Source organism: Hippichthys cyanospilos, chromosome 3, assembly GCF_059441005.1.
Source record: "Hippichthys cyanospilos isolate Australia breed blue-spotted pipefish chromosome 3, RoL_Hcya_1.0, whole genome shotgun sequence".
In the NCBI taxonomy this organism is placed as follows: Eukaryota; Metazoa; Chordata; class Actinopteri; order Syngnathiformes; family Syngnathidae; genus Hippichthys; species Hippichthys cyanospilos.
In genome coordinates this window covers 29,746,477-29,769,064 of record NC_142371.1, presented here as the reverse complement: position 1 = coordinate 29,769,064, position 22,588 = coordinate 29,746,477, and the positions used below count along the sequence as shown (strand labels likewise).

At 37.6% G+C, this 22,588-nt stretch overlaps 1 protein-coding gene across 1 annotated transcript in view; it reads left to right on the top strand.

Annotated features, from left to right (window-relative positions):
* The window catches only part of LOC148426775 (collagen alpha-1(XIV) chain-like), a 112,878-nt gene that overhangs the window by 60,136 nt on the left and 30,154 nt on the right, over positions 1-22,588 (top strand). The window contains exons 26-34 of the mRNA XM_088409747.1: positions 1,732-1,871; positions 4,274-4,397; positions 15,520-15,663; positions 15,843-16,007; positions 16,088-16,126; positions 16,213-16,351; positions 17,570-17,712; positions 19,198-19,307; positions 21,352-21,510. Coding sequence (XP_088265873.1) covers positions 1,732-1,871; positions 4,274-4,397; positions 15,520-15,663; positions 15,843-16,007; positions 16,088-16,126; positions 16,213-16,351; positions 17,570-17,712; positions 19,198-19,307; positions 21,352-21,510 — 1,163 coding nt within the window. The remainder of the gene's footprint in view (positions 1-1,731; positions 1,872-4,273; positions 4,398-15,519; positions 15,664-15,842; positions 16,008-16,087; positions 16,127-16,212; positions 16,352-17,569; positions 17,713-19,197; positions 19,308-21,351; positions 21,511-22,588) is intronic.

Below are 22,588 nucleotides of genomic sequence, written 5' to 3'. Positions count from 1 at the left end.
AATGTTCCCAAGTTGCAGTGTTCCTGTCTGATAAGCTTAGCTACCAGCTTGACCCGAAACACAAACTCCACAGACATGAACTGACATGCCTGCTGAGCACTCTCTTGTAATTCAAGTCTACACTTTGACCTTTGTCATACTGGTGTGTTATGTCTGGGAAAAAAACAAAGACAACAAATAGCCAGTACTGTGTTTTATATTTGGCAAAATGCAGACGGCAAAAAGAAGTTCTGAGGAAATAAGTGGCTTTTCTGTGGACAGGCAACAAAAGCCTCACAAGCATTAAGAAGCTGGCAATGGAAAATATCAGAACCCAACCTTTATCTCGACATTTCAGACAAGCATACTGTACTTCTGACATTCTGTAAAAAACATCAAATGGCATTTGTTTCCCTAGAAACACAGTAGAATAGATTTTTGTGGTGATCCAGTTTCATTATGCTTTCAAATTACTTGACCTTCATTTTTTTCACTTTGGGTGCAGAGTCAGAGTGGACTTGTACATGACATGTCACAAGAACAGTGACACCTCTTTCTGGTTTTTGCTGCATAAATTGTTCCTGCCTCCCTGAATGGATCACATTGGGACTCCTCATAAATGAAAAAAAACAAAAACAAAACACAACTTTAAGATATTGTAAAATTTAAACTTTCAATTGCCAATTCAGAGCACTAAAAATGACTTAATTACACAGGCATTTTATTTTACGGCACTCTTTGCCTGCATTTAGCGCGGCATTTATAGCATAAATTAGCCACCCCGGTGGCAGAACGCGAATGCCCTCTAGAGCACTCGTATTAATACACTTTAATATTCTTACTGCTGACACCCTGACTCTGTTGCTGTTGCTAGTGATCACTTTTGAACATACCAGGCTGAGTCAAATGTGTATTGTGTGGGTCTGTTGTCTTTTTTTTTTTATTCCTCATTTTAAATTTAAATACATAAAAAACACGATTATCAAAGAATATTAAACATTTGGTCATTTATTAGTCAATAGAAATGTGTTTTCTAATCTTCTGTGTTTATAATTGTTTAACACTTAATAGAAGTGGCCCTAGGAGAAAATCAGTCTTATTACATTCAAATCACCTGTGGGTTGATATTTTGGTTTTCTTGCTGAAAAAAAAAAACGTTGAAATACTGGCATATCTGACAAAGACTGCAGTGAACACTGCAAGAAAAAAAATGCACCAACAACTGCAGCTTAATGCTGCATGCAGTTAGTTAAACTCACTCAGCTGCGGCTGAAAAATTAGCCTTTAACAAAGCTGTTTATGTTTACACTTGCACGCTAATTTTTTCTTAGTATCTTGCGGGCTTTTCAATTAAAAAAGAAAAAAAAATTCACAGAACATTTATACAGAGCAATTTCTTATACGACAAATTTTGCTACAATCCTGTTTTCTCTTACATGTACTCAGTCTCGTGAGATGTCTCGTCTGCTTGGGACTGTGTCTCAACCTCTCCCTCAAACATATCCATACATACATACATATATGCATACTGTATGTACAGTACATTTCATATATAGTGTTCAATAACTTTGGGCACAAAAAACACTCTCAGTTCATTATAATTTAAAATGTTCAGGCAAAATAAAGTACTGAATGTTCAAATCAAGTGAGTCCAGTCCAAACACAAACACAAACATGTGGTTGTGGCGCCTGATGTCCCAAAGTGGTTGTCCATGCCTCGTATATATTTTGCTTTTGTGCTTGTCTTTTAAGTATGCAAGGAGGCCAAGGCGGATCTGGCATTCCTGGTTGATGGCTCCTGGTCCATTGGAGATGATAACTTCATGAAGATCACAAATTTCTTGTATAATGCCATTGGATCACTGGATCAAATTGGGCCAGATGGCACCCAGGTGAGCAACGTGACCTGACTTGTCACCTACAGCACATCACGAAATACATCAGAAAAATCCTTGTTGTTGTTGTGGAGCACACGGATAACGGCAAAACTTTACAGAACTCTTGAAAATGTAAATGCTGGCTGAGCCGGTTTAAGTAATGGAGTTGGCCATACAGTGCGTTGCCCAAGGCCGTACAATGCAGGCCCATTGATTTTCAATCATGAGATCCTGCCGCCCAAAGTACGTGTTAAGGTTTACAAAACCTTCTTGCTTTCCTTGTGCTCAACTTATTGTTTGGCATTAACCTTACAATAAATGGAAGCGCACTCATTTTCCCTGGTGCTTCAAGTTGTGAGATGATGAATAAAGGCTTACTGCTTCTTAATAATAAATAAGGTGCTTTACAATCCTGCCCTTTTCGTCCTTATATATATATATATATATATATATATATATATATATATATATATATATATATATATATATATATATATATATATATATATATATATATATATATATATATATATATATATATATATATATATATATGTGTTTATTAAAAAAATAATAAACAGCTTTCCATACCATTTACTGTATGAAGAATTTTTATGACACCAAGTCATAATGAGGGTATGTTTGCCTGAAATAATACAAAAAAAGTACAACCCCTCTCACAGCCGTCGCAAGCAAGTACTCAACTTTAGTTTATTTGTTTCTAAACGGAGCTAGTGTCTGGATTTTCTGTTGTGAAATTAACATAAGAACAGTCTAAGTTCCCAAAATTGGAAGAACGAGGGAAGTTTACAATGAATGAACATTGCAGCCCAAGAGAGTCGGTTTGTGTTGTTTGTGAAAAGCGTTTAAGCGTCTCTGCTTATTTGCTGCCACTTTGTTTTGTCCCTTAGAAGTGTACTTTCTGGCAAGTTCATTCCAAATGCATTACTCTTCAGAACAAATATCAAGTGGTTCCAGCACCAGTGCCTCAAGGCTATAGGGCTACTGGAAAACACAATTATCTTGATCCTTAGCATAAAAACTACCAGGAGGAATACTTAGAATCACGTTGGAAAAGTGAATGGTAGAATCTCCTCAGCCTCAGTATGTTTCTTTTTTATCAGGTTCATCAATAATGCCAGTTTGTGGTAGACCTTGTATCCTCCACAATATGTCACCAAGACTCAATCGCTTCATTTGTCACTCTGTAGAGGTGCTTGCGAAACCTTTTTCTTTCATTTGTGCAGTACAGTATGTTCTGTTAAGCACTTTGCTACCCTCGCCGTTCCCTGTTAACCCCGTGACGGTGGGCTACCGACAGCAAAGCGTTGGCTGTAATGAGGGAAAGTTGGCAGTGATCTAAAGAGAAAGTTGGCAGCGTAACGCTGGCCTCCTTGAGCCAACAACAGCAACATAAGAGGTCTGAAGGTAATCGTAGTCGCTCTTTGGATTAGCCGTTTTAGATTTTACAAATGATTCTGATTTTGGGGGCATGTAAATGTTTCGGTCAATGTTATAAATAGTTTCTTGTGTAAAGACCACCAGCTTAGTTCAGCGAAAGAAAAAAAAATATCTTGTAATTTTTCTTTAATAGCACTCATTATTCATTTAAACAATATTAGCTTCCTCCGTCCAATTAAAATGCACGGAAGAAAATTCATTGTTCTCGCTTTGTTGAGTCAGCATATGCTAGCAAAGTGTTATTTAAATGAAGCTTACTCATATTCTGGGTGATAATGGGGAGCTAATATTTGGGGAGATAAATCACATGCTCTTAGTTTTTCAGTATAGCACCTGGCAAATCAGCAACTTCGACTAAAATGCTTTCTTTTAGTCAAATATGTAGATGAAAAATGTGTGAAAAATTTTAAATAAAGAATTATAATCATACTGTGTTCTTGACACCCTTTGGTTCAAAATAAATAGAAAAGACATAGGTTGTGTATGTCTAAAAAGATATCTGAAATTGATTGGAAAGTGAATTTTGAAAATACGTCACTTACAAGTCGTTGAAAAGACGTCTTTAACCATGACTGCAAAATTTTGCTCATTTTCATATTTTTTGCCAAATACAAATGACAACACAGTTGCTCAGTGCTCAGTTACTGACCAATCCCAGCTCATCTGATTTCTGAATTTTGGTCATTTGAAAGTCGAAAGCTGAGTTTTGAGTGGTAGTTAGCGAACTCCCGAGAAAATGATGCCATTTTCAATTAAAAACAAGTGGCAAAATGGAAGGGGGAAAAAATGAGTGCAAATAACGGAATCAACCTGGACACTGCGGACCAATACAATCCTAGTGGTGATGATGATATTTTATTTACTATTTTTTCTAACAATAACTCTGAATGTACAGTTTGATGATTTTGTACGGTGTATTTGCTTCTCATCTAATATCTGTAAATTTCTTTGTCCAGGTGGCCATTTGTCAGTTCAGTGACGATGCTCGTACAGAGGTCCAGTTGAGTTCCCATGGCAACAAAGAAGCACTGCTGGAAGCTATTCAGAGGATCAGATACAAGGGAGGCAACACAAAGACAGGTCAGTACATCTTACCGGAAGATCGGCGTTGATTCGCAGGGGGATATTTTAATAATACAAAAGATAGTTTGCTTTAGAACAACAGCCTGTGTTGCCGACACAAAGTCCACCGGCAGTCGTTGTGAACCTTTGATAGGTACCGCAGGATGCTCAGCGGCAGATGGACGTTCCCCTTGTGTAATATTAGGTGAGATAGTTGTTTCCAAGGGCAAGAACCAACTGTCGCTTTCAACGTTCAAGCTAACATTACCTAGCTTGGGTAAACAACAAAGGAAATTTACAATTAAAAGCACCCTCAAAAGGACATCTGCTGCAGCACTATAATCAAAACACCAGAAGAGCATTAATGGACCTTTTGGACAGATTGTGTACTCAATTTGAGGAAGTTTAACAATTAACTGTTGTCCTGCGAATATACTACAACTTTCATGAGCATTCTTTGTAACAATTTTGAATTTCCTTTCGGTTGGCCTCATTTTACAGGTTTCTTTGTTAAAATGCTCACATAGCGTACCCAGAAGACAGACTCTAAGGGTGTGAAAACCTAACAAGTAACGTGGTTTCAGAATCTGATGTAATATTCATGTGAGAGTGTCCAGCTGTGCTAGTGAGCACAAGGTGAATGCCAGAAACATTGACTCGTTAATGAGGCTTTACGGGGAATGCCGGTTTTGAGAGTGTTTGAGGTCTGGGTCGGGATCACTAACTGTTCAGAGAAACATTGTCCCTGTGCTTTTCTGTCTGCCTCAAGTTGGATCTCCTCATCATTTCTACACTTCTGTGCTTTATATCTCCAACTTAAAGCCCCCTTTTCCCCCACCCACTTTTTTCTCCTCTTGTTCATCACCCTGCACTTTGCTTCTCCCTGCCTCCATTCATGTTTTTTTTCCTCTCTGATTTTTATTGCCGCCTCCTTTTGTATTTGCTTTGCTATCTTTTTTTAACCACTTTAACAAGAGTTCCATCAAACCCTTCAATTAACCGCAATTTTGACATTCTATTGTCAAGAGTGCTAAAATACCTTGATGAGATATCAAAGTGTATAGAAAAGGTTTTTTGTTGTTGTTTTATGACACCAAGTACCACCACCAAAATACTTGGCTCTACTACAAATATGCCATAAAATGGCCAACATTAAATTGATACTTTACTTACGAAGCTATTTTCAGCACTAAATCATTCATATTTTGTCTGTATATAAAATTTTCAGTTGGCAGCAAGTGGCAGCATGTGTACATTTTTTTTTTCAGTTATAAGATTAATTATAGATGATAAGAACTTTTTCGGCATCACGGTGAGGGTGTGGGAATGTCCGCCTCACGAATGTCCGCCTCACAAAGGTCACCGGTTTGATTCTGGCTGTGTGCAGTTAGCATGTTCTCCCTAAGCCCACATGAGATTTCTAGTGGTACTCAGGTTTCTTCTCACATTCCCAAAAACATACATGGTTGGTATATTTGACACTCCAAATTGCTCTTCGGTGTGTTTGATGTTTTAATGATTGTTCGTCTATGTGTGCCCAGTGATTGGCTGGCAACCAGTACAGGGTGTTCCCAATCTACTGCCCAATGACAGGAGGATTTAGCTCCAGTTCACCCGCAACCCCATGCTTGATGTCAAGTATTTTCGTGGTGTCGAATTTACAGAAATTGCAATCAGTTAATTATAGCCCTAGTTAAAGTGTTGTTTATTTTTAATTCACATTAATCTCATTTTCAATCTCCAACATTATACTTTCTTTATGTTTGGTCATGTCCGTTCTCAGGCATTGAGCTTTTTATGCTTGAGTTGTTGGGTGTTGGACAACAAAGGCCGAGCACACCCTGAAGAGGACACTGATTGGCTGTCAATATATTTGACATAATCAGATAGGCTGCTGTTGTGGGTGGGAGTGTAAGATGAGGAGCAGAATGAGGATGCGAAAATGGAAGAACACGTGTGAAATGTTGGTCTGATGAATGGTAAAGCATCCAGCTGCGACTGCATCCACAGCTAGAGATAGCAGAGATGCTAATGTAGTGAGAAGTAATAAAGCGCAAACCAAATTAAAAAACACCTTACGTTTCAACATGTTTGCGACAAACAGGTGGGACAATGCTAAATTTTAATGATATTTTTTAAATTATTTGTCGATTGACAAAGGAAAACAGTTCCACTTTCAGCCAGCACTTGAGACTAATCTGAAATACAGGAAAAGGTAAATGGTTACAACTTTAAGTCTGTTTGAAAACCGTAACCACGTTTGGTTATTGTATATTAACCTTTTGATTCACCAGAGTAACTCAATATATCTAAAAAAAAACAAACAAAAAAAACAAAAAAAAACCTTTGGCAGAATTTTAAGGTGAGATTAAAAAGATTAATTTGATCAATTAATTTGAGAATGTAATTAATATTCTATTCTGTCGAATTTCTTGGCAGCTCTATATGTTTTTGTTTCTTTGTTTAAGGCATTTTTCTTCTGAAAGGTTTTGATTGTACAATCGTGTTTTAATTTCGAAGTTGTGTCGTGCTCTGTAGTCCTGTGACGAGTTGTCAGAGAATTGGCCGCACCATGACGGGAATGGGAAGTACAAAGAACGGCAATTTTACAATTATACAGCGACACACAAAAGAGTGAAAATTGAAGTCCTTTGTGTTTCTTGTTTACTGACAATGGAATCTTTGCTTCTTTTTTGTCCTTCCTCCTTTATTGAATTCGCCGAGTCTTAATTTTGTGTAGCTCTCAAAAGCTATGTTCTCACGAGTCATTCACTCTTCTCTCACAAAGTCTGTTCTTTCTTTGTTCCCCCTTGTTCCCCTCCACATGTTCACGGGAAAAATATAATTATATAGTAATGTACACTATCAATCCCAGAAAATGATCTTTTTATTGCCTTTTCAGTATTTCAATTTGCCTAGACTGTACCTAAACTTTCCAACTTATATTTAACACCTTGAACGGAATGTTCACACTTGACTGCTAACTGCTCCAAAGAGAGCTGAAGATCACGGCTTGATGAAGCTGGGATGCAATACCGAGGTTGAAAATGAATTCTCAGGCTCCAAAATGCAAACCTATTGCCTTTTCACTCCCTAAAAAGTATCTTCTGTCCCCTCATTGCACGTTTACATCCTCCAAATATTCAACTAAATAACACCCTTCTCCCACTTTGACCTTTTTCCTTTGGCGGCATTATCTGTTCTGGAGGGTAATTGGCTGACACTGTTATTTTTCTTCATTATTTATCCATCATTCAAATGCCAAGTGTTCCGATTTGTTCACATTTGGTTACAGGCAGTCGCCATATGTTCCGTTGTGCCAGATAAATGAAAAAAAAAAATTCCAGAGGGGAGCAATTTAGTAGATATCATGTGCTTGACATGCAGAAACTGAAGCTTATGTTTGGCAGACAAGATTTGAACTTTGGTTGAATATGTCACATTTTAGTCAACAATCAAAAACTGGTTTCAAGAAAGTTTAGGTGGCTTATGAGGCCGGCTAACTAAGGAAGTTAACATGGCACACCACCATGGCAGCCAATAACCTACAAGCCCCTATAAGGGTCTGTAAACTATCATTAATTGTAACTCAAAACACTGGAATAAGAGCCTGCTGTTGCAGTCTAAGTTTCTCTGAAATCACACTGCGACCACATTTTAGTAGAGAGTAACCAACTTCAAAAAGCAAATTAATTAGTGTCTCGAGAGAGAGGGACGAGAGAGAAACTATAATACACAGGACAGTCCAAAAACCAGAAGTGACACCTTGTTGTTGCATAACAAAGACTGCTTCAAATGTTTAAAGTATTATAATAGTACGCATAGTGTATTAGATAATTTAAGTAATTCATTATAATTATTATAATGGTGCTGAGTTTTGATTTTAATTTTTGAGATCTGAACAAGTTTCCCAGAATTGTTTTATTTATCTTTAAAAAAAAAAGTAATCAATGAAGCTTCTCCAAAGAACCATACAACTAATCTAGAAACACTTATTATAACAACTTCTTTTTGTGTCATTCAGTAAATAAGACACACTACTGTGTATTAAAATAGCACACATTGAACAAATCGTAAATCATTCAAAAGCATTCAAAAAATGAAAATACATTAAAACAATGAAGAAAATATTAGTTTCGCTTGGAGTCTTTCGGGTAACATGTACTGTATTTTTTTTGGCAGAGGTGCAAATGTTTATTGCCAAATTAAAATATCCATAGAGGTTATAATAGGGGTTGGCATTGCTGATTATTCAAACTTGATTTGTTCAATGAACGCACACGTGGGAACTTCCTGGCAACTTCAGCTTGTAAACAGTTTAATAACTGCACCTTATTGACATTGGGGATATATGTGTTAAGTATTCTGCCTCGCTAATCTTCATAACAGTATTTGTGTAAGAAAGACACACACACACACACACACACACACACACACACACACACACACACAAACAGGGTTGGATTTTAGTGCTCAAGTAATTCTCCTAATCCTTGACACCACCAGTCTGTTCCTTGCATAAAAATGCGGAAAAATGTGTCAGTTTGTTATGCGGGCGTGTATAATTGTTGATGAATGTCTTACAGCATGTACAGAGTGTATTTGAAACATATTTATGCTCTAGCCTTGCAAAGGCGATCATTCTTATTAAAAAAATAGGAAATTCTTTTAAGTTTGATTAAACCAGGTGTGCTAGATGCGTCACCCTCGGTCAACCTTCCAGTCAACCGCCTAGATATTTTTGTTGCCTGCATGACATCATCCTTAAAACAAACAAATGAACAAACAAAAAAAAAATGCCAAAAAATGAATGGCAATCAAGAAAAAAAAAAAAAAATTGGGTATCAATTGAAAAAAATGAGCATCAGTTGTCCCTCGATTGTTGTTGTTGTTTTTAGTGCCCTGAATTGATAGTTTGAACCTCATTTCCAAACAACCCTGTGTGAATGTGAATGATTTCAGAACATCGCCATATTGCTCAAAACGGAGGCTACTCACTCTCTGGGAACCAAAGATTATCAAGTTGGTTGAGTGTTGTTGTGTCTATGCTTCCGAGAAGATGATTTTGTTCCAATGCCTTTCATGTCATGTTACTGATACCATAAAAATTGTTTATTTTTAAGGATTAAGTCCCTTTTTTTGGAGCCCAACTCAAGTTTGAGTCATGGGTGTCTGAGTCCGAGTCCACGAGTTATATATACAGTAATTTGAGCAAGTCTTAGCTTAATTGTTGACTTAGATACAGCCGCTGACTTGTTGAATTATTCAGCTACTTTGAACGATGTTTTTTCTTTTTTTTCCAACGTCAGACATTCAGCTATGATACAAGGCAAATGTATCATTTTACAATAGGGGCTTTAAGACCGTTGTGGGATTTGCTCAGCTCGACAGCTTCACAGAGAGAAGGATCTTTGTATCAATATCTATGGAATCCACCAATTGCTTGATAATGTACAGTACGAGAAAAAAAACTATATATTCTTAACCATCGCATAGCATTTCAAAGGGTTACTCTGTTGGCGTTCTAGGTAACAACAAAAAAATCTCATGTTAAACACACATTTGTGTTTCACATCAAATCACTAAAGAAGATTTGCAGGGTTTTCCATGAAGAGATTAAAGGTCACCTACCACAGTATTTTAAACTTTTCACAGTTAGATCTATGCATATAAATAATGACATTTTACCTTTGGCACATTGCTGATTTAATTTCTTATGAAATATGCACATTTGTGGCGGCAACATTTCTTAACCGAAAATGAAACAAGTGGTTTACTGAAGTGGCGGCTCTCACCGTGTGGCTGGCCTGCCCCCTTCACGGCATCATTCTAAAGCCAGTGACCCACGAAATATAAAGACAAACGCTAACACTGTTATGATCAGTAATTGGACATGGAGACTAAGTAAAGGAGCCAAAAACAGACATTTTAATGAAATCAAAATGAACTTCAGAGCCTGCAGGACAAAGCAAACACCCGTTCCTCCTATCAAATCTGTGCCCTCTGAAAACCGTTATTCCTAGCAGTTCTACATGGGACTGAATTATGTCCTACAAACGTTGATGATACAGCTGTGCGCTCCCAAATGCACATTTTCGCCACTTCAACATTTTCTCCTTAGTAACTAATAAAACTAATGTTTTCCTTACTATCATACAGAAAAAGGAGTCATATATATTTGAGTTCCTTCAAATATCGGTTCTTTCTTGGTCCATGGTACACTCCTTCCCCAATAAAAAGTGCCAAGTATGTCTCTTCTTGCTTAGAAACTGGCAAACAAACAAACACCCAATCATAAGCTCCTTGGCTGAGGTAAAAATATCCATCCGCACGAGAGAACAAAGGTTTGAGATGCGGCAAGGCTTTGCGGGCTAAAACAGGAAGAGATTATTCAAGTATTTTTATCTTTCAGATCCCCACTGATGGTGAGACAACAGCTTTTATAAATGGGGGCCAATCTATGCTGACATGATTGACTGAACACGCACAGAGTAGTGGATCACTGGTTAATTGAGTTACTGAACTAAAATTTCCTAGCATATTTCAATGTGAAACGTATTCTTCTTTTGTTTTTTCTTCTTAAATGTATTTTCTTGCCCGAATATTCTCATGTAACACAGTTCCAATTTTGAGTTCCTGGGCCTCTTATCCCTTCTGCTATGTCTGTTGCTCTTCATGCCCGGGTAGCTTCTGTAATTCCTCTCTTGCCATGTGTGATCCCTGAACAGTGTGGAAACATGTATCACTGGCAGATATCTGACAACACTACTCTTTATAGGCCAACCGCACCGTCATTTGTCATGTCTGACAGATCCTTGCAAAAATAAAAAGGGGATGTGATGTGATCCCGAATGTCTGTGTGGATTCTCCGGTGATCCAGATCATGGCAACCCCAGATGTTGATTTGAGGCAACTTGCTTGATAGGACGTTTCACCTTCAATTTCCCATTTATGTAGGGGTAGGGGTGGTCATGTGCCAGTCGTTTGTGGTGGTGATGTTGTTGCCAGGTGTGATTGGTGAATGATTCTTTTGCATAAGTCGTTCAACTGCCGGGTGGCATACAATCCTTGGGAAGAGAAATATCAGCACATAGTTGGAACCTGTCTACAGGTGCAGTCCTGTTTTGGGAGAACGTCTTTCTAAATTGGCAATTATCGTCTTTTTTTTCTCACCTAGGTTTTCCCAACTGGGTTTGATGTGTTTAATGTCATCACGTTTTTCTATCATCAACCCACCAAGCAAGGGGTCACCACTTTACGTTTCCTGTTTATCTTCAGGATCGGTAGCTGCCCTGGTACTTATGGCAAAGCTTGCAGCATTCCTGTATATAACCCTCTGTCTCTTTTAGAGATCTATTGTGCTTTTTCTGTGAGGGTCTGACAACCATACAGTCCTCTATAAATAGTATTCAGAGATTTCACGAGACTGCGTTATCTCGCGAGTCAGCGCCACTGTTTATATATACATATATATCTATATCTATATCTATATCTATATCTATATATATATATATATATATATATATATATATATATATATATATATATATATATATATATATATATATATACATATCTGTGGAAGGCTTTGATCAACCATCCTTGGAACTCACATGTTGAAATGTTGTTTAAATGATTGGATTACAAACATCCTTGTTTGCCCAATTGCTGCATCCATGAACAGTGCATGCAAAGTGATTCGTGAAGAAAATGAATGAATGAGAGTAATGTTATAGAAACACACACTTTCCTCAGCTTTTACATTTGCTCACTGGCTCACAAATGTTTGTTAGACCCAGAAAGTGGTCATCAGGTCAATATCTCAATATCAGCTATTCCTATCTGTGGTTGGTTTTCTGAAGACCTGAGATCTAATTTATTAGTTATATAGTAATTCGTTATTTATAGTTGTTCAGAGCTGGTGCTACTAACAATAAGCTTGAGAGGAGCCCCTTTCTTGTGAAACTGTGGTAGTACATGCAGACATTTGATAATGTTCTTGCTTGTATTTACTGGTAGGTTCATTTGTTTTGTCTTCATTTGCGTTGCCAGTGACAGAGCAATCATCATTGCCTTATATACTTCCTCTTGAGCTTAGTTGTGTACGCCATAAAAACTACTGGAGAGTGTTGTTATGTGTAGCGTACCAGCACAAGTTTATGTTGCAATTGGGCTCTTCACCACCTACCTGAGTGATTTTAGCCATTTTGGATACTGGCTTTAGTTTATCAAATGTCACCGCTGTGCCCCATTTTTCTCCATAAGATATTGACTGTGTTCCAACGTTTATCTAATGCTGCGGACATTCTATTTTCCCCCAACTAATAACTTTGAATACTGAGACCCTACTGATGTTTTGGAAGCTCTTGTTTGGCTGTGGGTGTAAGATACAATGATGGAAATAACTTTCCTGTTTTTTAATCCAAATCACTTTAAGTGATGCCAGATGTGTACTGACTTGTTTAACGTTGGTGTGATTGTTATTGATCTTTATTATACTCAGCTACAAAATTATTGGATTCGTTACCCTTTCCTTTAAGGATCCAATTAGTTATTCAATTAAATTGTGCAGGGTATAGTTCACATCGAAATTAGAAGAGGTTCTGAAATCATTAAAAAAAACAAAAAGTTTCAACTATTTAATTGTATCTGTGCCACTTCCACACCTCCTTGATTCAAAGTGTACTCATTTTGTGCTCTCCTAGTACCCAACAAGGAAATGATAGCCCGACAGCTTTTAATTAGTCTCAAGGCTCTTACTTTTATTAACCAGGTGAGCGTGTGTAGGGAGGAATGCAGAGGGAAAAAAGCGGGATCTGCAAGGAAGGATAATCTTGAAGGAGCGTTTCGGCTCCACGCTCAACACGCCTGTCAGGTTGACTTTAGGGGCGGCAAAGTATGTGTATGTGGCTGACATCTTCCATCCTCCATCATCTTCTCACGAGGGAAGTTTAGCAGATAGAATTGCCATTATAAATGAATGTTCACGCAGCGACATTGCTGCCCAGGTGAGCTTTGCAGCAATGTATATTGAATATAGACTTTACGAATAGGTCTTACATGCATGACGTTCTGTGCTGTATTATTTTATTTGACTGTTAAAGGGTTCCATTTTTCATAATCTCATATCTTAAACGTTGAAACTGCCTTTGACTCTGACAAAATGCTCAAAACTTAGCTAAATTCACTGCAGTCCTGAAAAAAATTGCTTCTCAAACTGTCAACGGCAGTAAATATTATAAAAATCTAATTGGTGGATGTGTCACTTCCATCTTTTGGAAGCCTACGGTGGTGTGGGATTGACTCCATTCTAGCCCTGCCGCCATTAATGATTCAGACAAGCCTGAGAAAAAAGAAGGATGAGAAAATAAAATGTTAATTGACAGAAGCACTTCTGAGGATAGATGATGGCGATTGTCCATGCCATTATCAAAAGGTCAAGTTGAGCCTCACAAACTATAAATACTAATCTGAATGGGGAAGTGAGAGGCTCCGACATGTTGTGTAGTGATAATGAACTGATCGATCGTGGCTATAAGGACCACTTAATGATCAGTTTTCTTGCCAATAATGATAAAGGATTGACAACGAATGGCGATAAACATGAAGCCTTATATGTTACGGATGTATGTATTCACAATGGTTCCTTTCAGAGGTTAGTGATGACAAGAGTTGTTCAATAACAACAACAAAATCAAATATTTATAAGCTCAAATCCCGCATGATTGAGAAAATGCCTTTTAGCATCGTCTCATGAATAAAGTTTTTATGTGTTGTCTTTTGGGAGGGTCTTTAAACTATCCAAGATGCCCGCATACATTTTATTGACTGATTAAAACCAAGTTTAGTGTGAATCAACTTTTAAAAGTTCATCAACTTTCAACCTTCATGACATTTTTGGATTCTATTTTAACATATCTGTGAACATTAGAAGCTCATTTAAATTCACTTATTCTAAATGCTAATGGACATGCTGCCCTTAGCTTGGCTTGCTGTGGTTTTGTAGGTCCCTCATTGACATGCATAAGTTTTGGCCTTCGTACTATATTTCATTTGTCTGGACAGAAGGAAGAAATCAAGTGAGTTTTTTTTTTTTTTTTTAAATTAAAATGGTAACTTTAACAAAGCCGACAAAATATGGTGTGCTATGTCCATGCAAACATGAATATGAAAGGAGATTTTAGTCGTTGATCAGAAGAAAAGAAAAAAGTATGTTTCTATCATATTCCGTTCTGTTGTAATCACAGTTTGATTGAAAATAAGTAATTTGAGTGACATTTTGGACAAAAAAAGGAGGAGTATCTCATCTTTTAGAAATTCCTAATATTTTCTTATGTTCATATTCGTAAATGATATTTTTGCCGTGGGTTTAGTGTAGTTCAGATTTCCCACATTGTGAATGGTCAGTGAACACCGCGCCTGTGTAAAGTTGAATACGCTCGAAGCAGCTGTTTTTCTGTTTCCCTTTTCTTTTATTGAAAATAATGCTGTAACAACCTAAAAGACAGCTAATGTAAAAATACACATCTGCACGTCAAAACTTGGTTTATTTGGCTGATTGATTTATCTTCCTCGAATGGCGTTTTATAAAAAGAAAAAAGAAAAAAAATCATTCAAAAATTTAAGTTATTATTTTTTGGACATACTCATACTTTTAGTCTTAATTTTTAGTCACTTATATTTGGGGAATCATGATAATATACACAACCAGGGGTATGCCATCCTTTGGTTAAAAGGAGAAAAGTATGTGGAAGAAAATTATCCAAAAATGGTGAAAATACTGGTTAAATGTGTTTTTTTTGTTGTTGTTTTTTTTCCCAAAACTAGAAACTTCAAATTCAAATCACTATAACTGTCATTTTTTGCATTATCTCTATGCATTATATACAATTTTAAAGGGAATTATGAACAGAATTAGAAGATATGATTCATTTTTTGACACAAGGACCTTTTTGCCAGAGTTAGTCACATATTATACCGTTTCATTTTGAAGTTATTAACAACGGCTGACTTCCAAAATTTGCACACAAAATTTAATCAAATAAGGCAGTAAAATGAAGATGGATGAAGATGGTTGAATGGTTGGACTTAAAAAACAATTTGATTAATGGATTGTTGATTGATTGTTTTCCATTATCAGGTCGTGCCATCAAGCATGTGAAGGAGTCCATTTTCACCTCAGATGCTGGAGCTAGGCGAGGGGTACCCAAAGTCCTGGTTGTACTCACCGATGGCCGTTCACAGGATGACGTTAATAAAGTGTCCAAAGAAATGCAAATGGATGGTTTGTACTGGGTTACACGTACATAAAAAGAAAAAAAACTGCGGGGTTGGCAACACAATTTTATTGACATTTAATGTGTGGCTTGTACTAAAGAAATTATCCAGCGTTTGTTTCACGCTGCTGAGAAAGGCGTCAACGTCGTTCATCGATTGTCTATCTCATTTGATCCCACGCCCCAGGATACGTCATTTTCGCAATCGGCTTTGCGGATGCAGATTATGGTGAACTAGTCAACATTGCCAGTAAGCCTAGCGACAGACATGTCTTCTTCGTGGACGATTTGGATGCTGTGAAGAAAATCGAAGAACAGCTCATTACTTTTGTCTGTGAGGCCGCCACTGCCAGTAAGTAACTCCTTCTTCAAAACATAGGATGGATAGTACACTAAGTATGAGGGTCTAACTTCCGTGTTTGTCATTTTCAGCTTGTCCTTCAATTCTGATGAGTGGAAACAGCATTGCAGGTAAGAACTTAGATTGATGGAGTATCATTTCTAATGTTGGCATAATCAAAAGGAAAGAGGGCATGGCGTGGACTTGTCTCCTGCAGGTTTTCGTATGATGGAGAAGTTTGGTTTGGTGGAGAAGGAGTACAGCAGCATATCTGGGGTTTCTTTGGAGCCGGGCTCATTCAACAGCTTCCCGTGTTACAGGTTGCGCCGTGACGCTCTGGTGTCGCAGCCCACCAGGTGAGTGAAGGGTGGCCCAATTCACCGGAGAGAAACGTGAAATCAATATTTCTTGGTTTTGATGATTTTTCCCAAAATGCAAGTTTGGTTTCATCTGCTTTTTCCCTATTAGTTGCCATGATAGCGGAAATCAAAATTGACTTTGCATTTTAGACATGGGGTTGATGTACATAGGAAGGCTCTCTTTGCATTTTAAAATGCTTTCAACCTATTGATTGCAGTCCGTGTCGTCCAGTCTGTCATCATTTTAGGATTTAGGTTGGTCCAGTTACCAAGTCTAGTGTTGCAGGTCCAGTGTTTCAGGTCTACTTGTCCAGGTCCGGTTTTCCAGGTCTGGTGTTCCAAATCTAAAGTTCCACATCTTGTGCTCCAGGTCCAATGTTCCAAGTGTCGTTTTCCAGGTGTAGTGTTTCAGGTGTATTGTTCCAGGTCTAGTCTTCCAGGTCTAATTCTCTAGGCCTATTTTTTTCCGATTTTGTACATAAAGACGTCTTCTCCAGATGTGTGTCCTGTCTGCTTATGAGTCCAACTTGCTCCTCATGTAGCAAAATGAGTGAAAATGTTCTAAGCGAGCATTCTAAACAACACATATAAAATAAAAATGCAATATAAAACTTAGAAAAAAAACATATTAACACTGACAAGTGCTAACCAGTTTTATGGCTTTGTCGTCAATGTAAAAATAATCAAATCTGTGATGTCAGATTTCATAGGTCAAGATAAAGCAAAGTATAGCAAAGGAGTTTGTGCCGGCAGTATATATTTTCAGCTAGATGTGCTCAAAATGTAGCAGGAACATTCAAGTGTAATCCCAAGTACTTCTGTAATGCTATATTGTCTGTGGCGTTGTTGGGGCTTTTCGTCAGCAAGCTTTATATTTAGCCTCCTTAACTAGGAGTGTTCAGATTTTTCAAAAGTGACACTGACAAGAGTGGTGAAAAGTAGATGCTGAAATCTTTTGAACTTCAAGTGCTCGGAGGCAGCTCCCCTCAAAAAAAGTTTGATTCTCTGATGAAAAAAGGTGGCACTCCGAGACAGTTGGAGGCAGCCAAACGCTCCGTAAAAGCTCTCAGCCAAGTGGCAACGAGACTTGGAGAAGACACCTGTGAGTACATGCCTTTAGGGCACTGTTAACTCATTTTCTGCGTTGTGTACGTGTGTGTGTCTTTGCCTGCGTGTTTGTGTGTGTGTCTGCCCATTACTGCATGTGTGTGCCAGGTACCTTCATCCTGAAGGTTTACCATCTGACTACACCATCTCTATGATGATCCGCCTGCTTCCCGAGACGCCGCAGGAGCCCTTTGCATTGTGGGAAATCCTCAATAAGGACGCCGAGCCATTGGTGGGACTCATCTTGGAATGTGGGTTTATTTCAACCTTTGGTGCTTCTTTCTCTTGTCATTGTCTCACTCTGCAGATTCGCGTTGTCGTCTGCTGTGTCAGCATCTCGAGATAAATCCTTCATGATGCTGCACTTTTAGAAACTGGGGCCGGAGAAATTTGTTTGATTAGAGCATAGATGGGAAATTAACTCACCCGGCAAATTTTCAGCAGATAAAAACATTGCATACTTGAGGTTACATTTCGATCATTTCAGGGTAATTGAGTCATGGACTACAAAATGTTCACGACACTTTTTTTTTTTTCCTGTGTGAGTCCCCAAGCAGTGCTTTCAAAGTATTACAGTACGCTTCTGTTTTATCGGGTATGCCACGAGACTTCAGCAGAGGTGCAGCAACTTCTCCAAAAAACGAATAAGTAAAAACAAAGACAAATATATTTTTAAACCCATTGATCTTATATAAAAAAAAAAAATGTATTTGCTCCAACAGTGAGTCATAAAACTGCCTAGGGAGAGTAGCGCTCTCACTTTGTTAATGAGGATGGATATTAAAGTTATTTACAGACAATAATACAATGAGCAGCATTGCACATGGTGTACAGTTATTTTTGAGTCAGTCGTCTCTAGTTCTCAAAATTCCACCTGTAGAGAGTTGTCAGTAACATTGGGAAGACTCTGAGTCAGTCCTTGCAAGTTTACCCCCAAAATAGCAGTCTACACGTTCCCTGAAGATTTCAGAGGAAATATTGGTTTATCATGGTCAAATTAATATTTGTATCAGCAAGCATACAGTATTTGTAGACATGTTTGACAGACATTTCCAAAAAATAATTAACTAATTTAATCCCAACGACATCTTTCAAGAATACAGACATTCAATCCCAGGTCCGTTATATAGTTCTTTCTTTCGTTTTTTTCCCCAATGTTTGGCCCAATAAGTGTCTAAAAAGCGAGAGTACTGAATGAAGTATCAAAGTAATCAATTACTTGAGGCAACTATTAAAATAATCAATTACTTTACACATTGAAGTACATAAAGTAATTGATTACTTTAGTACTTAAAATAATTGATTCCTTGTAGTTCTTGCATAGCCAAAATAATTGATTACTTAAGTACTTTTACTACCGAAAGTAATCATTAATTTAGTCCTTTTCGAGAGCCAAAATGCAGCCTGTTTTTCATGTTTCCTCTCAACCATCTCACCTGATTTAAATCAGGTTCTGCAAAGATTGCTGACGACTTCATTGAGGAGGAAAATGCCCCCCTTTAACTTGGTTGCATAACTTGCATGTGAGAGTGTTTTAAGGCTGAAGCTTGAATAAGTGGCCTTCACTGTACCGTAATAATGAGTTTATTGTTAATTTAATACCTTTCTGATGAGGTTATCAAAGCTGAGCAATTTGTCTTTGTAACAACTAATATTTTAATGTATTCAGTCATATGTGCCTGTACGTTTTATTGACTGTACAATATGTCTAAATGTTAATCTCTTCTAATTTACAGACTCTGAGAAGAGTTTGAAATTCTTCAACTATGACTACAAAGGGGACTTTCAGAGTGTCACTTTTGAAGGAACACAAATTAAAAAAGTATTTCATGGAAGTTTCCACAAGGTTAGTGTTTTTACTTAAGTTATCTATGGTGATTTTTTTTTTCTAATTCTTGTAAGTATCCGCTAAAAGGAACAGAATGTGAGAATCATTCATACCAGCCTTATAATATGTTGGAATGTCTCATCCTAAGTTCAAGTCTGCATTTGAACAGCACAAGCCCTAATGGTATTTCTTGGGTGTCATTCTTTTAAAGCTTTATTCAAATCTGTGGCCATGAGTGATATACAAAGAAAACAGTGGAAACGTCTTGCAAAAATGGGGACATTCTTTTTTACACTAACTAATTTGAAAAGTGATTTCACATACATATTTAAACACAGACGTCTCAACCAAATCTATGATAAAATATTAGAGTACAGGATGCAATTTATTTTCTTTCCTAACACAAGTTGTTTCTTTACACTCCTTCCACTGATCCCTAGCAGAACCCCACTTTAGCGACACTAGGTGACTGTTGTCCTAACTGTGCAAAGCCACATATGCATAATAAGTGTCATAGTGATAATTCAATTCAGCTTGTAATGTTTCATTCCCTCAAATTTGTAGTGTTATTATATTTACCTTGGGGGCACTTCATTCCACTTACAGTAGTTTTTTTAAAAGTGATATTTAGATTTTAGTAATTATCAGTTTGCATGTAATTCATCCTGTCCTTAATGCCCATAAATGAAAGGCATATTAATTTCTATGATTTCCAAAATCGACATTCAAAAGCTTGATAGATCTTCGAAACGTTGGAAAATTTAGCAATTCAAATGAGATTTCCTGAATAATAATTTCCTATCCACGAGCCTGCCTTAATTTGTGGTATTTCAGTATTCCATAGTCCAAGCTCAACAAAGGTTAAATTATGCAGCATTGTTATACTTAAATTCAACTGAATGCCTACATTGGCACAGCAACTTGTATGGAAGATTAGCATGCATGTGCATAAATTTCGTTTTTTCAGCTTGAGGCAACGAGTGAAGCGAGAGGATTTAGAAAGGCCAAACTGTAAGCGAAGAACTACAAGTGAAGTGACAATTTCTTCATGTAAATTGAAGAGATTAATAAAGTCATAACAGCATATCACCTGCGCCTTATATCCAGCTAAATCCTATTACCTAAAGTCCAAATCGTTAATGCTGTGAGAAAGCAATGTTTACATATATTTCATTTGTCATTTACTATCACTTTGATATTGTATTTGTATCCGTTGCAAAAAAGACTGAGAAGACTAATTTAATTTAACCAAAGTATCTTTGAATTATTGGAGAGTAAAAAAAAAAATATATATATATATATATATATATATATATATATATATATATATATATATATATATATATATATATATATATATATCCGCATTGGTTTAAAAATCTTTGCAATGAATTGCATGTATTCATAATAAACTTACAATATCTTGGAAACGTTGGCGGTTTCTTCCCCGATTCAGTTTCTTTATTCTTTGTTTGGTTAGCTGTGTTTGTGCCCTTTGAAGATCGCAATCACCTGATAACTCAGTGTAATGGATTCTTACTCTCACAGTACAACAGACTTAATAAATTCCTCTCATTGCCCCCCCCCCAAATCATACGTGCAATATGATTGATAATACATCACTCTCAGCAGAAGACGAAAAGCAATTTGTCTCATGTCTGGGAAATGATAAGCCAGACAAAAACAAACGAGGTGCCTTATAAACACCCACTGATGCTGTTGATGTTTGTGCCTTTGAATAATCAGAAAACACACCCTTTTTTTCTTTTCTCCTATTTTTTATACTATCCCAATTTTTATTTATTCATTTATTGTATTTATTTATTTATTTATCAAGCAGAACATAACTCGCAATCAAAAGTCAAACCACCGAAGCCTTTGTTGTCATCTTTTTTGACAAATTTGATAACATACAAAAGAAAAAAATCTGATCGTGTTGGTTTGTCTGTTTACTTTTGCAATTTTCACCTACAAAGAAACATTGCAAACCACAAAAAGTTTCTATTTTCGTAGTGTTGTTTCAATAAATACTCAAATGCTTTTGATCCACATCTCTGTTTAGCTCCATGTAACCGTCAGTAAGACAGCAGTAAAGGTGGTGTTGGATTGCGCCGTTGTCGGAGAAAAGGCCGTCACTGCATCTGGGAACATCACCACGGATGGCGTGGAGGTCCTGGGTCGCATGGTGCGCTCTCGAGGCGGACGGGACTACTCTGCTCCGGTCAGTAACCTACCTGCATGTTAACGTCTACTTATTGAGTCTTGAAATCTGATCATGATTAGCGTGTTTATAGCATGGGGGTATCCAGAAAAGCTTTGGGAAAATTTGCAAATGGTGCTTATGCAAAGCTCGTACAAGCTGTTTGAAATCATAGCCGCCCCTCCCTGAAGAGTGAGCTGCCGTATACGTTTGATTCAGTTTTCATTTGAAGAGAAATCCGTTTATCACCAAGCTGGAGAACTAAATTTGTCAGTTGTAGCGGAACACACCTCACCCACACATCGACTGACTATTCAGCTCAACTTTGAGTATATGCCAGTTATCACTGCAGCTCTGCTTACCATTTGGCTTTGATGTGATCGTGCATTAGTGTAGACTCCAGATGTCGCTTGATCGGTGTGAGTGTGTTGAGTAAATTTGTCAAATTCATCCATCCATACATCTTTCTGTAGCTGCTTATCCTCACAAGGGTCGCAGGCTCGCTGGTGCCTATCCCAGCTGTCTATGGGCAGTAAGCGGAGGACACCCTGAACTGGTTGCCGGCCAGCGCACCCAGAGATGAACAACATTCACGCACCCAATCACAGGACAAGGACAATTTTCAGTGCCCAATTCATCTGCTATGCTTGTTTTTGGAATGTGGGAGGAAGCCAGAGCGCCCGGAGAGAACCCACGCTGGCTCTAGGAGTTCATGCGCACTCCACACAGGAAGGCCGGCCGGAGTGAGGTGGATTTGAACTCAGCTCCCTGAACTATGAGGCAGACATGCTAACCACTGTGCCACCGTCAAAATATATCGAAATACAGAACAGCCTTATCACAAGCACATTTTCAAAAATAAGCAGATAACTATAGAATTTACTTGGACAGTCAGCCCTCTAGAGCAGTGCTTCTCACCCTTTATCCAGTGATGCACCTCCTGTGAAATATTTCTAGCCAGGTATCTCCTAATCAGCGCATATCAGGTGAAGTTTATTTGTATAGCCCTGAATCACCGCAGACTCAAATCGCTTCACAGGTGAAAAAGAAGGCATACAGAACATCATAAATACGCAACATCATCCCCTGAACGAAAAAA